At 46.5% G+C, this 19,731-nt stretch overlaps 1 protein-coding gene across 1 annotated transcript in view; it reads left to right on the plus strand.

Moving 5' to 3' along the window:
• Positions 1-19,731, plus strand: part of LOC135050069 (caspase-1-A-like) — a 45,488-nt gene that overhangs the window by 16,375 nt on the left and 9,382 nt on the right. Inside the window, exons 5-7 of the mRNA XM_063956191.1 lie at positions 647-711; positions 10,472-10,651; positions 12,611-12,869. Coding sequence (XP_063812261.1) covers positions 647-711; positions 10,472-10,651; positions 12,611-12,869 — 504 coding nt within the window. The remainder of the gene's footprint in view (positions 1-646; positions 712-10,471; positions 10,652-12,610; positions 12,870-19,731) is intronic.

The following is a 19,731-nucleotide window of genomic DNA, read 5'->3' on the forward strand; positions in this document are numbered from 1 at the left end:
CAGTACACTATGGGGGGTAACTGTAAAAAAAAGTTTGATATTCCATGTTTTTCCATTTCAAAAAAGAAGGATATACCAATAGGTCTAGTGTTTTAAAAGCATACCTATTTTGCACTTTTTTAAATTTACTTTTGTACTTTTGTCATTATTGACTGGAGATATTAAAACATTTTATTAATGATATCTGGTCCACATAACAATTTTTTAAGTAAAAAAAAAAGTTTCCTAAAATGTGTACCAGTGTATAAGTTGACCATAGTAATTAAACCAATCAGCTTCTAGTTAGCATTTATCAAGTACATACTGTAAAATGATAGGTACAAGCTGATTGGCTGCTATGTGGACAAGAGGAGGTCAAATTCTCCTTTGGTCCACTCGTTGAGGACTTGATACATCTCCGTGATAGTACACTAAGCCTCGAGAAGCTGAGACACATTATTGCTCAGAGTTAAAACAAGGACAAAATACAAGTTTAACATTTAACTAATGTTGTTTTCATTGCCCCTGTTTTGGAGCACATACAGTAAGGGCTGATGCAGTCGAACTGCACGCGCCCAGTAGCCAAGTGCACGCGTGGATGGGAGCAGCACGGTTGCACAGATACATAAAAATCTGCTCAGTATTTTATTCTCTGTTCATTTTATAGAAGTTAATGGAATCACGCTGTGCTCGGAGAATGAATATCAGGAGATCATCGCTAGAGAAAAGGAGGTGAGAACATCTCTAAGTATCGATCATGCAATTTATTTCTTGTTCTTGGTCAGGTCAGTTTTTCCCATGAGTAATAATTAGAACCTTGTTTTATCCACTACAGTCCTAGAGGTGAATAGTTGGACACTTTGGAGCATATTTAATGTGGATGTGACAAATATATTTTGCTTAAATTCACAACATGAAAATGAATGTTTTTACACAAATGTACTAGTTGTCTCTTGCCTGGAGACAGGCTCTGATAATAGCTCACCCTGGTGAAGAGCTGAAAGCTGTGTGACAGTGTAACGTTATTACACTGCTTCCTGGGGGAGGCAATCTCAAGACCACCTGTCGGGATCCCGGCAGTCACAATGCCGATGCCGGAATCCCAAAAGGTGGTGAAATGCCGCCGCCGGAACACCAGCGCAACAGGTTATATTCTCCCTCTATGGGTGTAGTGGACACCCATAGAGGGAGAATATAACCTGTGGCAAGCGCAGCAAGCCTGCAAGGAGCTTTCTAGCACTCACCACGCTGCCGGCATACTGGTGGCTGGGGTCCCGCTGTCGTGATCATGACAGCCGGGATCCCGACCGCCGGTAAAACGTATGTATTTCCTTCCTGGTGTGGGTCCAACCACAGTCAATGCACATGCATCACTGAGGGCTGACGGAGAAGGATCTGGAGATCCCTCTCAGGGAATAAATCTGCGATATAGTAGCCACAGGCTATTATAGGCTATGGCTACTATAAAACAAATTCTTACGGATGGTGTCAGCTACTGGACCCAAGCTCCGGAATGCAAAACTTGGTAATCTGACTGGATAGCAGCCTCCATAGAATATTGTGCTGCATTTGTGGCCGGAAACAGAGGGACTACTGCAACCTCTCCATAGTACATCTGGGGTTCCGCAAATATGAGTCGCTTGCTACTCTACAGATTTAGCTCAGGTTGTCATGCGATGAGTCTGCAGTGCAGGGACCTGATAGTAGCAGGGACAGGAGCTATAACAGCCAGTAACAGGAATACTGTATCAGAGGAAGGAGAGCAGCAGTAAATGCCACTTTCCAGAGACATACTGTATAAATGAAAGGGGAAGGGTGTTTCCAGCACCACCTGTCCCATAACTTCTGTCAGTGGCACCAGCGTTCCAGTGCCTCGGTCTTTGCTATCTCCTGCACAGGCACCATCAGCAGAAGGTATTGGGATGACCCTCTGCACTGCACACATTGTAGTTGGTTCTGGGTGCAGACTGCAGACATGTGGTGACCCCTGACCAATGGGCTAGTGTACACCCCATTCCCTGCACCCATGTACTACTTTGGCTGTGAAAAGAGGGGTGAACACCCTTGCTCTGATATGCTGATTTCTGTGGAGGTTCTATACAAAGTGCACCCTGTTCTCACCCTATACTCCCTAGAAAACACAATAGGTTATGAGCTGGAGTGTTTGGTTGGGCTTCCCAGTGCACACATACCCTCTGCAATCGGCAGACGCCTCCATACTCAGGATGTGTGAAGAGAAAAACATCTCCGTAAAAATGCATTCACTGTGTATAAGTGTGAGCGTGTCATAGTCCTTGTGCCATAAACTTTTCTGTTTTCCACTTAAGTACTGCTTGGTTTAGACACATTTATAGCATAACATGGATGATGAAAGGGAACCAATATGGGGACTGCATTTAGTACATGTGGAAATAGTATGTGTGCAAATAATTTCTATTACGTCCATGAGGATGTTGGGGACACCAAAAGAACCATGGGATATAGACGGATCCGCAGGAGACATGGGCACTTTAAGACTTTCAAAGGGGGCGTGACCTGGCTCCTCCCTCTATATCCCTCCCCAGACTCCATTTAGAAAATGTGCCCTGCGAGATGGAGGCACTCGGGGGAGCTCTTAGAGTTTCTCTGAAAAGACTTAATGTTAGGTTTTTCATTTTGGGGAGATCTGCTGGGTACAGACTCCCTGCTTCGTGGGAAAGAGGGGGCAGCAGTCTAGACCCACTTCTAATGACTTTCAGGGCTCTGCTGCTGCTAACAGGATGCCTTCAGCTCCTGAGGGGAGATGAACGCCGAGCTCTCCTGGATGCTCGCTCCCACAGCTTGCCGTCCCCCCTCTTCAAGCCAGAAGTCAGAAGACAGGTGAGTATGTGAGGAAAAGACATCTTCTCTTCAACAAAGACGGCATATAGAGGTACCGCGCAACGTGATTTGCTCAGTGCGCGCCAGGCTCCCGGACTGTACACACCGCTGGGTGCAGGGTGCTGGGGGGGGGGGGGGGGGGCGCCCTGGGGAGCTAAAAATACCTCATAAATAAGGCTGGCATACAGTGGGGATCGGAAGTTTGGGCACCCCAGGCAAAAATTCATTTTAATGTGCAAAAATAAGCCAAGGAAAGATGGAGAAATATCCAAAAGGCATCAAATTACAGATTAGACATTCTTATAACATGTCAAAAAAAGTTTGATTTTATTTCCATCATTTACACTATTAAAAGAACAGAAAACAAAAAATGGCATCTGCACCCTGCAAAAACACCCTGCAGAGTTAATACCTTGTACTGCCCCCTTTGGACAGCTGAGACCTGGCAGTGTCATGGATTGTTCTCAATCATCATCTGGAAAGACCAGGTGATGTTAATCTCAAAGGTTTTAAAAGCCCAGACTCATCTGACCTTGCTCCAACAATCAGCACCATGGGTTCCTCTAAGCAGTTGTGTAGAACACTGAAACTGAGAATAGTTGACACTCACAAAGCAGGAGAAGGCTATAAGAAGCTAGCAAAGCGTTATCAGATGTCCATATCCTCTGTTTGGAATGAAATTAAGAAATGGCAGTCATCAGGAACAGTGGAAGTTAAAGCAAGATCTGGAAGACCAAGAAAAATATCAGACAGAACAGCTCGCAGGATTGTGAGAAAAGCAAATCAAAATCCACGTTTGACTGCACGATCCCTCCAGGAAGATCTGGTAGACACTGGAGTTGTGGTACACTATTCCACTATAAAGAGATACTTGTACAAATATGGTCTTCATGGAAGAGTCATCAGAAGAAAACCTCTTCTATGTCCTCACCACAAAAATCAGCGTTTGAAGTTTGCAAATGAACATATAGACAAGCCTGATACATTTTGGAATAAAGTTCTGTGGACCGATGAGGTTAAACTAGAACTTTTTGGCCGGAATGAGCAAAGGTACGTTTGGAGAAGGAAGGGCACAGAATTTAATGAAAAGAACCTCTGTCCAGCTGATAAGCATGGGGGTGGATCAATCATGCTTTGGGGTTGTATTGCAACCAGTGCCACAGGGAACATTTCACGAGTAGCAGGAAAAATGGATTCAATAAGATTCCAGCAAATTTTGGACGCTAACTTGATGCCATCTGTGAAAAAGCTGAAGTTAAAGAGAGGCTGGCTTCTACAAATGGATAATGATCCTAAACACACCTCAAAATCCACGATGGATTACATCAAGAGGCGTAAACTGAAGGTTTTGCCATGGCCTTCACAATCTCCTGACCTCAACATAATTGAAAATCTATGAATAGACCTTAAAAGAGCAGTGCGTCACAAACAGCCCAGGAATCTCAAAGAACTGGAAGACTTTTGTAAGGAAGAATGGGCGAAGATACCTCAAACAAGAATTGAAAGACTCTTGGCTGGCTACAAAAAGCGTTTACAAGCTGTGATACTTGCCAAAGGGGGCAGTACAAGGTATTAACTCTGCAGGGTGCCCAAACTTTTGCAGACGCCATTTTTTGTTTTCTGTTCTTTTGAAAGTGTAAATGATGGAAATAAAATCAAACTTTTTTTGACATGTAATAAGAATATCTAATCTGTAATTTGATACCTTTTGGAGATTTTTCCATCTTTCCTTGGCTTCTTTTTGCACATTAAAATTAATTTTTGCCTGGGGTGCCCAAACTTTCGATCCCCACTGTATCTGTACAGTGCCCTGGCACTGCCCGCAAACCCCTGCCAGGATAAACATGTAAAAATAAGCGGGAAGAAGCGCACCATGTTGGGGGCGGGGCTTCTTCCTCCAGGCTCACTCGGCGCCATTTCCTCCTCCAAGCAGCAGCGCTGGTCCTTCCTCACAGCAGCAAGTACCAGGGGCTATAAAACGAGGGGGGGGGGGGGCAGATTATTTACATACATATTATAGCGCTGCAGCTCTGCGACACTTGAGGGTGTTTTTCAGACCTGCACTTTGGCGCTGGGGTGTGAGCTGGCTCCTTTCCTTTTGTTCCCTCACAGGCTTTCTTTTGGGTGCTGTTAGGGAGACAACATGTCTGAGGCAGAATTTTCCTCTCAGGGGGATAATTTTTTGGGGACACCAAATGTTTTGTGGGTCCTGTTAGCACCGCCGACTGCTGATTGGTTAACTGCTTTAAATGCTTTAAATGCTAATGTTACTCTATTAAATCAAAAGTTTACTGAATCTGATTCTCAACTGCAGATTTGGAAGAGATCAGTAGATGACGCTTTATTACAAGGGTCACTAAAACGTGATGTTGACCAATTAGATGACACAGATACAGACACGGACTCTGATACCGGTGCCGATTATGCTGATTCTAGATTAGATCCTAAATTGGCTAAGAGTATTCAATATATGATTGTGGCTGTCAAAGACATATTACGTATTGACGAGGACCCCTTTACACCAGAAACGAGGGTCCTTATTTACAAAGAAAAGAGACGCTCGGTTTCTTTTCCTCCTTGTTTTGAAATAAATTACCTTTTTGATGGCATTTGGAATACACCTGATAAGAAATTTCTCATTCCTAATAGGATCAAGGTGGCATACCCCTTTCCCACAGCGGATAGGGATAAGTGGGAAATACCACCCACAGTAGACAAAGCCCTAGCACGCTTGTCTAAACAGGTAGCGCTCCCTGCGGCTCAGTCGACGACTCTTAAGGAGCCGGCTGATCGTAAGCAGGAGGCTACTTTAAAAGCTATTTTTACTACCACGGGGACGCAGCTTAGACCGCTTATTGCGTCAGCGTGGGTTAGTAGCGCCATTGAAAAATGGGCTGAAAGTTTATCTGCGGATTTAGATACTCTGGATAGGGATAGCATCCTAGTGACGCTTGGTTATATCAGGGATGCGGCTGCGTACTTGAAAGAGGCTGCAAGAGATGCTGGCCTCCTGGGGGCTAAGGCTAATGCTATGTCAATTGCGGCTAGGCGTGCGCTATGGACTCATCAATGGAATGCTGACGCTGATTCAAAAAAAAAAAAATATGGAGTCCCTTCCCTTTAAGGGTGGGGAACTGTTTGGTGACGGCCTTACTGATTTAGTATCAGCGGCCACAACGGGTAAATCTACCTATTTACCTAATGCTCCTGCGCAACAGAAGAAACCGCACTATCAAATGCAGTCCTTTCGGCCCAATAAATATAGAAAAGGCCGAGGTAACTTCTTCCTCGCTACCAGAGGTAGAGGAAGGGGCAAGAGAACTTCCGCCTCCTCGAGTTCACAAGAGCAGAAGTCCTCCCCGGCTTCCGCCAAATCCACCGCATGACGCCGGGTCTCCCTTACAGGAGACCGCACCGGTGGGGGCACGTCTAAGGCTTTTCAGTCAGGTTTGGGTTCGCTCGGACCTGGACCCTTGGGTGTTACAAATTGTGACCCAAGGGTACAAACTGGAATTCCAAGACGTTCCCCCTCGCCGTTTTTTCAAATCACCCTTACCAGTTTCGCTTCCAGACAGAGTTCTAGTCTGTGGAGCAATACAAAAATTATGTCAAAATCAGGTTGTGATCCCGGTCCCCCGGGCGCAACAAGGGGAAGGGTTTTATTCAAGCCTATTTGTAGTGCCGAAGCCGGATGGCTCGGTACGACCAATCCTCAACCTAAAATCTCTAAATATTTTCATGAAGAAATTCAAATTCAAGATGGAGTCTCTCCGAGCGGTGATCTCCAGCCTGGAGGAGGGGGAATTCATGGTGTCGCTGGACATAAAGGATGCCTACCTTCATGTTCCCATTTATCCCCCTCATCAGAGTTATCTCCGGTTTGCAATCCAGGATACTCATTACCGATTTCAGACGTTGCCGTTTGGCCTGGCCACGGCTCCGAGGATTTTCACAAAAGTCATGGCAGAAATGATGGTTCTCCTCAGAAAAAGAGGAGTTACAATTATCCCGTACTTGGACGATCTCCTGATAAAGGCGAGGTCCAAGGAAAAACTGGTACAGGACATTGCACTGTCTCTGTCGCTTCTACAACAGCACGGCTAGCTCTTGAACCTGCCGAAATCCCACTTAATTCCAACAATCCGGTTGGCATTTTTGGGTATGATTCTGGACACGGTCCAGCTGAGAGTGTTCCTCCCTCCGGAGAAAGCACTGGAAATTCAGAGTTTGGTAAAACTCATTCTGAAACCACCAACTGTCTCCATTCATCAATGCATTTGATTGCTGGGGAAGATGGTGGCGGCATACGAGGCCCTCCAATTCGGGAGGTTCCATGCCAGAGTGTTTCAGTGGGACCCGTTGGACAAATGGTCCGGATCCCACCTTCATATGCACCGGAGGATAGTTCTATCCCCCAACACCAGAATCTCACTCCTGTGGTGGCTACACAGCTCTCTCCTCTTAGAAGGATGCAGATTCGGTATCCAAGACTGGATCCTAGTGACCATGGATGCAAGTCTCCGGGGTTGGGGAGCAGTCACACAAGGGGTGACCTTCCAAGGAAGATGGTCAAGTCAGGAAACTCTTCTTCACATAAACGTGCTGGAGTTGAGGGCCATTTACAACGTCCTTCTACAAGCGGAGCATTTTCTTTGAAACCGGCCTGTCCTGATCCAATCGGACAATGTGACAGCAGTAGCGTACATAAACCGCCAAGGCGGCACAAAGAGCAGAACAGCAATGGCAGAAGCCACAAGGATTCTTCGCTGGGCAGAGACTCGGGTAAGCGCTCTGTCGGCAATTTTCCTTCCGGGAGTTGACAACTGGGAAGCAGACTTCCTCAGCAGACACAATCTACATCCAGGAGAATGGAGCCTCCATCAGGAGGTCTTCTCCCTACTAACAAATCTATGGGGGGTTCCGCACATAGACATGATGGCGTCCCGCCACAACAAAAAAACTACTAAAGTATTGTTCCCAGTCCAGGGACCCTCAGGCGGCGGCAGTGGATGCATTGACGTCACCTTGGGTGTATCCGTCGGTGTACGTTTTCCCTCCACTTCCTCTCATTCCAAAGGTTCTGAGAATCCTAAGAAAATCACAGATTCCAGCGCTCCTTGTAGTTCCAGACTGGCCAAGGAGAATTTGGTACCCGGATCTTCAGGAGTTGTTAGTCGAAGATCCATGGCCTCTTCCTCTTTGCGAGGATCTGCTGCGGCAGGGGCCGTTCGTCTATCAAGACTTACAGCGGCTATGTTTGACGGCATGGCGGTTGAATGCCAGATTTTAGCCCGTAAAGGTATTCCCAATGAAGTCATCCCCACTGTTATCCTTGCTAGGAAGGGTGTGACGTCGAAACACTATCACCGTATTTGGAGGAAATATATTTCCTGGTGTGAGTCCAAGAAAGCTCCAGTCGAGAAGTTTGAGCTTGGACTTGGACTTTTTCTCCATTTTCTACAAAATGGAGTGGATGCGGGCCTTAAATTAGGCTCCATAAAAGTGCAGATTTCTGCTTTGTCAATTTTCTTTCAGAAACAATTGGCCTCACTTCCTGAGGTGCAGACCTTTGTAAAAGGGGTCCTGCACATCCAACCTATTTTTGTGCCACCTGTGGCACCTTGGGATCTTAATGTGGTTTTTGACATTCCTAAAATCACATTGGTTTGAACCTTTAAGTAAAGTGGAGTTGAAATTCCTCACTTGGAAGGTTGTCATTTTGTTAGCATTGGCATCCGCAAGGCGGGTGTCTGAATTGGCGGCCTTGTCTCCCAAGAGCCCTTATTTGATTTTCCATGAAGATAGGGCAGAATTGAGAACTCAGCAACAATTTCTGCCAAAGGTGGTTTCCTCTTTTCATATTAACCAACCTATTGTGGTGCCAGTGGCTACTGGCACTTTGGCTGAGGAAAAGTCTCTGGATGTCATCAGAGCTTTGAAAATTTACGTTGCCAGAACGGCTCCAGTTAGAAAAACAGAGTCTCTGTTTGTGCTATATGCTCCCAATAAACTTGGGTATCCTGCTTCCAAGCAGACCATTGCCCGCTGGATATGTCACACGATTCAGCAGGCTCATTCCACGGCAAGTTTGCCGTTACCTAAATCGGTAAAAGCCCATTCCACTAGGAAGGTGGGCTCGTCCTGGGCGGCTTCCCAGGGTGTCACGGCATTACAACTTTGCCGAGCTGCTACTTGGTCGAGGTCAAACACGTTTACAAAATTTTACAAGTTTGATACCTTGGCCGATGAAGACCTAAAGTTTGGTCAATCGGTGCTGCAGAGTCATCCGCACTCTCCTGCCTGTTATAGAGCTTTGGTATAATCCCGTGGTTCTTTTGGTGTCCCCAACATCCTCAAGGACGTAATAGAAAACAGGATTTTAATACCTACTGGTAAATCCTTTTCTATAAGTCCGTAGAGGATGTTGGGCGCCCGTCCCAGTGCGTACTGTATCTGCAGTTTAGTTCTGGTTACACACAGGTTGTGTTATGGTTTCTTCAGCTTGTTGCTGAATTTTGTTCATGTCCGTTGGCATGTGTTCAGTTGAATGCCATGTTATTTGGCATGTTTATGACGTGAGCTGGTATGATGCTCACCTTGTTGTTAATTCCTTTCCTCAAAATGTCCATCTCTCCGGGCACAGTTCCAAACTGAGTCTGGGGAGGGATATAGAGGGAGGAGCCAGGTCACGCCCCCTTTGAAAGTCTTAAAGTGCCCATGTCTCCTGCGGATCCCTCTATATCCCATGTATCTTTTGGTGTCCCCAACATCCTCTACGGACTTATAGAAAAGGATTTACCGGTAGGTATTAAAATCCTGTTTTTCATTACATTGCAAATGTAACTCTCTGCCGCAGTGCAATATGGAGTCACATAGGAGTATTACTTAAAGATAAATGATAGAACTGAGTGGGCTAAAGAACCTATGATGTCTGGGGGAGGAACTATGATGGCGGGATAGTAGTTTCACTGTCCACACCACCAACTACTCCAGTTACTAACCCTGTTCAGGCCTTGCTCCTGCCCCTGGTGACGTCAGAGATCCTTTCCCCAACTTGGTTTTAGCCATAACCATCACTTAACCCCTTCAGTGGTTTCTTTATTGTTACCACGTCACACCTCCCAGGGTGCGTTTTTAAATGAATTACCTGCTCGTTGCCAGGGGTTTCACGCGCTGGGTGTCATGCTCGTTGCCAGGGGTTTCACGCACTGGATGTCATGCTCATTGCCAAGGGGAGTGTATATTCGCTGGCGAGCCCGCCAGCACTGAAATCCATCTCCACCTCCTCCCTCTTCCCTAGTACTCTGCTTGGGTTTCGCGGAATGACGCTGCCATCTTTTTAAATCGGACTACGAAAATCAATCGTACGCCAATGCCTTACAGAATTGAAATACAAATATATTAAAGTTAATTAAAATTCCATCTATCAACATAACATTTATTTATTTTAGTTTTGTATTTTTTTTTCAACAGAGGTGTTAAAGCTTCAGTAGCTTGTATGTATCGGAGACCTTTACAAAGTGTTTTTTTCCATATACAGCAACAACTTCCAGTTGTAACATATATTCATTTCCATACAGGCTCCTTTTTCTCTCCCAGTATAATGACTTATATGTTTCCCTTGTTCCTGTAGATATACCCTATACGTCTCCATGGCAAGGGTACGCGCACACGCCTGGCACTGATTATTTGTAACATTAAGTTTGATCATCTCAATGAACGGCTTGGGGCAGAGTGTGATTTGAGTGGAATGAAGAGTCTGCTAGAAGGACTTGGCTACAAAGTTCAATATGCAACTAACCTGACCACCCAGGTAATACGGAACACGGCAGACCATGGGGTGGGGGGAAAGTTTGGAGACAGATAACGTGGAGACAGATAAAGTACCAACCGAACAAATCCTAACTGTATTTTGTTCAAACACAGCCTGTAACATGGCAGTAAGGAGCTACTGGTTGGTACTTTCTTTCTCTCGTTCCACTTTATCACTCTCCAAGCTTTGATACATCTCCCCCTGGGACTGATTCTGACTTACACATGCTGCTGTGACTGCTTTTGCGCCTTTTGCTGTAATTGCATCTGCGACTATATGCCAATGCTCGTATCAGCCCCTCCCCTGGTGTATAGGTATGCACCTGTATGTGCAAGGCCTGAGAGGCCCACGTTGAGCGCCTTTAGCTGCTGTAATACCTATTGGTGCATCACCATTGCAACTCCCCCCACCAGCTCCTGTCATTATTCAAACCCAGCCTGTAACATGTCTGTTAGGTGCTGATTAGCTGGTATCTCTGTCCACTTTATCTCTCTCCAAGGCTTAGTACATAGACCTCTAAGTCACCACCATGGAGCAATCAGCACATTTCCAATACATTTCTGATACCATGCATCTCAATTGCAACTGCGCCTCTGTGCATGCACGCAGTGGAACACATTGCGCACATGCAGTCGCAAAGAAAACGCTCAACTCCATGAACATGGCATTGCGTGTGACTCAGAACCAGGCCCATTGTGAGCTTGCAAATATAATCCTTAACTTACCGTTTTATATCACCTTACAGTTATACATTGGCTAGGGCAGAGGTTCCCAAACTGTGTGCCGTGGCTCCCTGTGGTGCCTCGGGACACTTGCAGGGGTGCCCTGGGTTGATGGTCCTGGACCAATTCAAATTATTCATGGTCAATATAACAGGCAAAACCAGTGCTGGTGGATGCCAGTCATAAAATATGTGACTGGTAGCCACCAGCACTGACCCTAAGGATGACATATAAACGCGATCTACTTAATGTAATATTTCTTTCTAAATTTCTCAATAAGAAATTTTTGGCCTAGGGGTGCCGTGAAAAAAATTATGATATTCTAGGGCGCCGTGATTCTAAAAAGTTGGGAAACCACTAGGCTAGAGAAAAGCAGGCATGTTAGGACCAGTCTCCATCTGCGTCTTAGAAGACCCACACTATCTGAGTCAGCCTACACCAAGGCCAGATTAAGGCTGGTGGGGTAACATAGGTTGTGGGGCCCCCCACTACTACTATTATTGCTGGCAAAATCCCCGCACTTCGGTTCATGCCCACACACAGTCACTTACAGAGCAGCAGCAGGGAGCACAGGTCAAGCAACAGACGCTGGCGGCTTACAGTCACTGTCTCCTGCTATTTCCCTTCACTGTCCCGCGACACTGACTGTGCAGGAGCTCCTCGGCAGCTGCTGTTAAGAAACAGCTGAGCTTCTGCATAGAAACTCCTACAATTCAAAATGCAGGGTGTGGGGGCCCCAGAACGGCCGCCCCTTTTCGCCCTTGCCTTAATCCTGCCCTGGCCTAGACTTTCCCAGAAATTCAATGGTCGACCTATTAGCCTCCAGTGTTATCACTTCTGTAGGCAATCAGCGGATGTGCGATGGCGGCATTGGGCGTGTCTAAGCACAAGATGGCATCTGAGTCATTTCCGTATTTTCACAACTGCGCAGAGAGCGAAATTGCGTCTACAAATGCATTTCTGTTCATCTCTGCATCAGGCCCCGTGCTGCTTGCTGCCTGTATAACTTATATACAATAAAAATAATATCAATATGCTAATGAATGAAAGCCTTAATTGTGCCTAAAGAGAAACTTATATATAATGCAGCAGGCTAGAGTTTGTGGTTAAAAAGTTATTCTCACTGTAATTGACACAGTCCATTTTGGCCTGGCAGCGAAGTGGTTAAATATAGCACAATCTCCTGGCACCGCAGTGGTTAAATATACTTCCAGTTCTCTTTCTGTTTGCCCCCTAGGTGATGCGAGACACAATGAAGACATTCGCTGCTGAGAGTCAGCACAAGGAATCTGACAGCACCTTCCTGGTGTTCATGTCTCATGGAGAGAAAGACGTCATTTGTGGTACTGACAGTCAGAAAATAGAAGATGTAAAAGGTCAGCACAAGGTGGAGGGAACTCTTCATGTGGACGAGATCTTCAATAGCTTCAACAATGTCAACTGCTCCGGACTGCGGGATAAGCCAAAAGTTATCATTATCCAAGCCTGTCGTGGGGGTAAGTTGCAGTTCTGCCATATTTACATAATGAAATACAGGGGGTTATTCGGGCTTGATCATAATTGTGTGAAATGACAAACGGACAGATTTTGGCAAGCGCAGCGTTCGCATTGCGTGTGTGCAGGCTTCCACTATGCAGTAGCATCCCGGAAGGATGCGATCGCATAGTGATTGACAGGCGGTGATGCAGAGTTGGTGGGGAGTGGTGTAGGAAACGCAGACGTGTCATGCCTGTTTTCAGGGTGGCTGGATGACGTTTCCTGCGGCGGGAAACGTGGTGCTGGACCACCTGCACGTGCAGCCTGGCTGTGTATTCACTGCGATGCGATTGCAATTGAATTACACCCTAACCTGCACCCTGGTGCCTAACCCTAACCCTGGTGCTTAACCCTAACCCTCACCATGGTGCTTAACCCAAACTGTACTCTCTTGCAGCCTTACTGTAACCCTCGCCCTAATGCCTAACCCTTCCCCCTGGTGCCTAAACCTAACCCTACCCCTGGTGCTTAACTGTAGCCCTCCCCCTGGTGCTTAACCCTAACCCTCACCATGGTGCCTAACCCTAACTGTACCCTCTTACAGCCTAACTATAGCTCTCATCCTAGTGCCTATCCCTAACCGCCCCCACTGACAGCCTAACCCTCTCCCAGATGCCTAACCCCAACCCTAAAAATCATGAAAATAACACGTCTACCATTTGCACGTCGACCTTTTCATCTGGCCAACATTTTAACCCTGTCAACCTTAGTCACTGCCGACCAATTTGTCACTTAGTCACTGACGATCTTTTGACCCTGCCGACCTTGTCTGTCGGCTAATTGATGTCGAACCGCGTCAGCCTTTCACTGTCAACCTTTGTAGTGTCTATCTACCACCAGGATAACGGTATAAGGAACTGATGAGTTTTTAAAATACAAATATTTTATTATGTTTCATTTACAACATTTCCACCAAGGGAATTGAAAAAGAACTGGTTCCAAATGATCTAAAGATGCAGGTTTGTGCTCTGTGTTTTCATTGGCTGCTTACAGATGTTGGAGTCTTTGTAACAAGAAGCAGCCTATGTTAGGCCAGCCTTCCATTGTCCTTTACCTCAGTGGCGCCCGAAGCTGTTTGCAAAGGTTCTGCAGGTTGAGCCCTTTTGTTCTGTTCCTTTGTGTTTTCTTACTTTTAATGAAATGTCTTTGCTATTATTTTGGATATTCAGGTCTCCTAACTGGCTTTTCTTTCACATAAATATCTTTTACCTTGAAAACAAGGCAGTCCTTGTTTTCATGTGAATTTCACATCAATCAGGAGCTACCATCCATGTGCATCCACGCTAGCAAATCATGCTGTACATGATCTGTGGATCTACTGTATCTGTCCTGGACTCTGCCCTTCATGAGGGTCATAACATGGACTACGGTGCTGTCTCTCAGTTCATCTCCTGCAGAGTCAGAATAGCAATCAGGCTGAGCTATTCCCATGTAGAAGTATTAGCACCCCTGGGCTGACGGCATATTTCACCAAAGCAGTAATTTATTCTAGAGAGAGAAGTCACGGAACATGAGTGAGCTGGGTTGGTAGAGCAGCCAGCTGACCAACCCCAAATGCTAAATGGATATTTCTGTTGCTTTTGGTCACCCTGGTGGCTCCTCATACCTAAGCACATCTCCCCTCTCACTGAGGGTGACTTCCTTTTAGTCTCTACCTATAGTATGCCCCAATAATCTCTATACCCCCACATGCTGCCTCCCTGTGCCGCACACAGCACCTCATGGTACATACATTCCTATACTCCCACATACTGCCTCCCTGTGCCCCGCACAGCCCCTCATGGTACATACACTCCTTTACTACCACATACTGCCTCCCTGTGCCCCACACAGCCCTTAATGGTCCATAAACTCCTATACCCCCACATACTACCTCCATGTCCCCCACAAAGCACCTCTAAGGCAGTATGTGGGCAGGGCCGGCCCAAACCTAATTTTATTTGATAAGCAAATATATATTTTGGCTCCCCACATATGGAATATATGGGGGCGTGGTTTCATGGGAAGGGGCGTGGCCACATAATAGTACCAATTCACATTACAATGCACAGTAGTGTCTGTTAGTCACATTACAGAACACAGTAGAGCCCCTTGTACACGTTACACCATAGTGGTATCCCTTATACATGTTACGCTCTAGTAGAGACCCTTTTACACATTATGCCATGGTAGAGCCCCTTATACACATTGCATGTTGCCCTAACCTAGAACTGACACTGACTGGAATGCAATAACAATGATTAACAGCTGGCTTATACATTTTATTCAGACAGGGCTTTAGATAAACTAGACTAATTTATAAATGGCATACAGTAACTATTGACAATAACACTGACACACATACAGGGGCAGATTCAGCAGAAAATGACAGGAGAACACCAAGATAGATGAAAGGGTTGAATAGCAGTGAGAGGTATATTTGTTTGCGCTGGAAGTGTGCGCTCCCAGAAAGAGGGCGTGGTCTCGCTACAAGGAGTGTGGCCTTACAGGATGTGCGATTTGTGGACCATAAATGTAACTAGGACACAATTTACGTAGTAGGCAGTGGGTGATTGGAAGAGAGAAAGGGTGACAGGGAGAGAGAGAGAGTGTGACAAGTAGGGGGTGACAGAGAAGCAGTGGGTGACAGGGAGAGGGTAACAGGGAAAGGGTGACAGGGGGAGGCAGAGTGTCACAGGGAGAGGGCAACAAGAAAAGCAGTGGGTGAGAGGCAGAGGGTGACGGGGGAAGGTAGTGGGTGATGATGAGAGGTCGACAGGGAGAGATAGTAGGTGAGAGGCAGGGGGTGATGGGGAGAGGGTATCTGAGGTCTCTGTACGAGGGAGTAAAGGGGGTAAATTGGGCCGAAAGGGCTCACTGGGACATCAAAGGAAAGTATTAGTTGGGGAGACAGGCAGAATATAACAAGGACATTTAACACGATAGCTGAGAGGAGAGAAGGAAGAGAGAGAGGGAGCAAGAAAAAGACAGTAGAGAGTGAGAGGAGAGGGGTATGGGGGAGAGAGGAGGATAAGGGGAGCGAGAGGGGAGAGAGACCTTCTCTGACCTGCAGTAAGTCAGCTGTTGGTTTCAATCACTGCTTTAAAAAAAAAATTGCCAGAAACAACAGGGGGAACACAAGCCCACATGCCCTCCCCCATCCCTGGACCTGCAAGTGCACACATACATAGTTTGTATAGGGGAACACACACACACATACAGACACAGGGACAAAGAGCACACTGACACAAACAGATTGAATATGGGCACACTGACACACACACACACACACACACACTGTACAGGTCTCAAGGGCACACTGACACACACACACACACACACACACACACACACACACACACACCGGACCAGAAACACACTGACACAGATTGTATATGGGCAAACTGACACACACACACTGTACAGGTCCCAGGGGTACACTGAGACACACACACACACACACACACACACACACACACACACACACACACACACACTATATATGACACACTGACACACAAATTGTACAGGGGTACACTGCCACGTGCACACACATTATACAGGGGGAGCTGGCAGCCATGCAGAGGCACATTCCTCCTACCTCTGTCATACTGCAGCTCCATCTCCCCCTCCTCTTCAGATGCTGCACTGATTGTCTCCCTCCCCCACTTTGCCGGCACCACGGGAATGCTGGGAGCCGGGAGAATGCACAGCAGCGCTATCAGAGAGTAGCCTGCGTCGGACCGACGCATACTTCCCAACTGTCCCAATTTTTGGGGGATTGTCCCGCTGTCCCACCCGCGGGCCGCACTGTCCCGCGGTGAAGGGGGGGGATGGTTGGGAGGCTCTTGTCATCGCTGCCCTGCTTAGCAGAGCAGCGGAGAATAGACGCTCACAGAGCGCTGGGCATGTCCCCTCAGTGATGGAAACGGGGGGAGTGCCGTGATCATGAGCCATGCCCCCTTTTCAACAGGTCACGCCCCCTTTCACAGCACGGATGTCCCTCTGCCTGGAAGAAATGTTGGGAGAAATACAGGCGGGCGGCAGTGCGGTGTAGACTCACTGTCTAAACAGCGCCTTACTAGAGTCTGGCGCTCTATGCGGCCGCGTACTGTGCGTATGCGTCGGGCTGGCCCTGTATGTGGGGGTATAGGAGTGTATATACTGTACCATGAGGTGCTGTGTGGGGCACAGGGAGGCAGTATGTGGGAGTATAGGAGTGTATGTACTCTTATAGCGCCACCCTACTGACTCCCATTGCCCCAAACAGTAATTCATGGTACATACACTCCTATACCCCCACATACTGCAATTTATAGTACATACACTCTTATACCCCCACATACTGCCTCCCTGTGCCCCACACAGCACCTCATGGTACATACACTCCTATACCCCACTTACTGCAGCTCATGATACATACACTCCTACTGTTTCTCTGTGCCCCACACAGCAGTCATGGTACATATACTCCTATACCCCAACATACTGCCTCCCTGTTCCTCACATAACACCTCATGGTACATACACTCCTATACCCCACAAACTGCAATTCATGATACGTATACTCCTATACCCCCACATACTGCCTCCCTGTGCTCAAAAGCATAAATTGTAATGAGACCCAGAAAAAGTTCTGTAAAAATTACTTTCTCCGGTTAAGGTGTTGTCTGGCGCAGGCAAACCAAACCACCAAGGAATGATTGTCCTTTGCCTTGCTTGGCTAATTGTGTACTTAGAAAAAAGCAATGAGGGTTAGTCAGGTGGTGATCTTGAAGTTGTTGTTTCAGGGGGTAATTCAGACCGCTAGCTGTTTTTTGCAGTCCTGCGTTCGCATAGTCACCGCCCACCGGGGAGTGTATTTTAGCTGTGCAAGTGTGCTATTGCATGTGCAGCCAAGCGGTACAAAAAAACTTTGTGCAGTTTCTGAGTTGCAGGACTTACTCAGCCCTTCCAATCACTTCAGCCTGTCCCGGCCCGGAATTGACATCAGACACCCGCTCTGCAAACGCTTGGACGCGCCTGCATTTTTTTAAATTTCCAACCACTCCCTGAAAACGATCAGTTGCCACCCACAAACGCCTTCTTCCTGTCACTCTCGTTGCGATCATCTATGCAAATGGATTCTTCGTAAACAAACCATCGCACAGCAACGATCCGCTTTGTACCTGTGCGACGTGCCTGCGCATTGCGGTGCATACTAGTGATGTGCACCGGAAATTTTTCGGGTTTTTTGTTTTTGTTTTTGTTTTGGATTCGGTTCCGCGGCCGTGTTTTGGATTCGGACGCGTTTTGGCAAAACCTCCCTGAAAATTTTTTTGTCGGATTCGGGTGTGTTTTGGATTCGGCTGTTTTTTTACAAAAACCCCTCAAAAACAGCTTAAATCATAGAATTTGGGGGTCATTTTGATCCCATAGTATTATTAACCTCAATAACCATAATTTCCACTCATTTCCAGTCTATTCTGAACACCTCACACCTCACAATATTATTTTTAGTCCTAAAATTTGCACCAAGGTCGCTGGATGACTAAGCTAAGCGACCCAAGTGGCCGACACAAACACCTGGCCCATCTAGGAGTGGCACTGCAGTGTTAGACAGGATGGCCGATTTAAAAAATAGTCCCCAAACAGCACATGATGCAAAGAAAAAAAGAGGTGCACCAAGGTCGTTGGATGGTTAAGCTAAGTGACCCAAGTGACCGACACAAACACCTGGCCCATCTAGGAGTGGCAATTCAGTGTCAGACAGGATGGCTAATTCAAAAAATAGTCCCCAAATAGCACATGATACAAAGAAAAAAAGAGGTGCACCAAGGTCGCTGGATGACTAAGCTAAGCGACCCAAGTGGCCGACACAAACACCTGGCCCATCTAGGAGTGGCACTGCAGTTTTCTAGCGAGAGGATGAGTGCTTCCATCCTCATGTGAATCTGAACCACTAGCCATGAACATAGGCCAGGGCCTCAGCCGTTCCTTGCCACTCCGTGTCGTAAATGGCATATTGGCAAGTTTACGCTTCTCATCAGACGCTTTTAATTTTGATTTTTGGGTCATTTTACTGAACTTTTGTAGTATACTTGACGACACAGAGGTAGAGCAATGGACTACTGTACCGTACTGCTATATATATACTGGTGGTCAGCAAAATTCTGCACTGTCCTCCTACTATATACTGCGCACAACTAAAATGCAGCACAGGTATGGATGCATAGTATACTTGACGACACAGAGGTAGAGCAGTGGACTACTGTACCGTACTGCTATATATATACTGGTGGTCAGCAAAATTCTGCACTGTCCTCCTACTATATACTGCGCACAACTAAAATGCAGCACAGGTATGGATGCATAGAATACTTGATGACACAGAGGTAGAACAGTGGACTACTGTACCGTACTGCTATATATATATACTGGTGGTCAGCAAAATTCTGCACTGTCCTCCTACTATATACTGCTCACAACTAAAATGCAGCACAGGTATGGATGGATAGTATACTTGACGACACAGAGGTAGAGCAATGGACTACTGTACCGTACTGCTATATATATACTGGTGGTCAGCAAAATTCTGCACTGTCCTCCTACTATATACTGCTCACAACTAAAATGCAGCACAGGTATGGATGGATAGTATACTTGACGACGCAGAGGTAGAGTAGTGGACTACTGTACCGTACTGCTATATATATACTGGTAGTCACAGCAAAATTCTGCACTGTCCTCCTACTATATACTACAATGCAGCACAGATATGGAGCGTTTTTCAGGCAGAGAACGTAGATATTTTGAGCACAGATATTTGCAAGCACACTGAGCACAGATATTTGCAGCACACTG

Source organism: Pseudophryne corroboree, chromosome 2 (genome assembly GCF_028390025.1).
Source record: "Pseudophryne corroboree isolate aPseCor3 chromosome 2, aPseCor3.hap2, whole genome shotgun sequence".
Lineage (NCBI taxonomy): Eukaryota > Metazoa > Chordata > Amphibia > Anura > Myobatrachidae > Pseudophryne > Pseudophryne corroboree.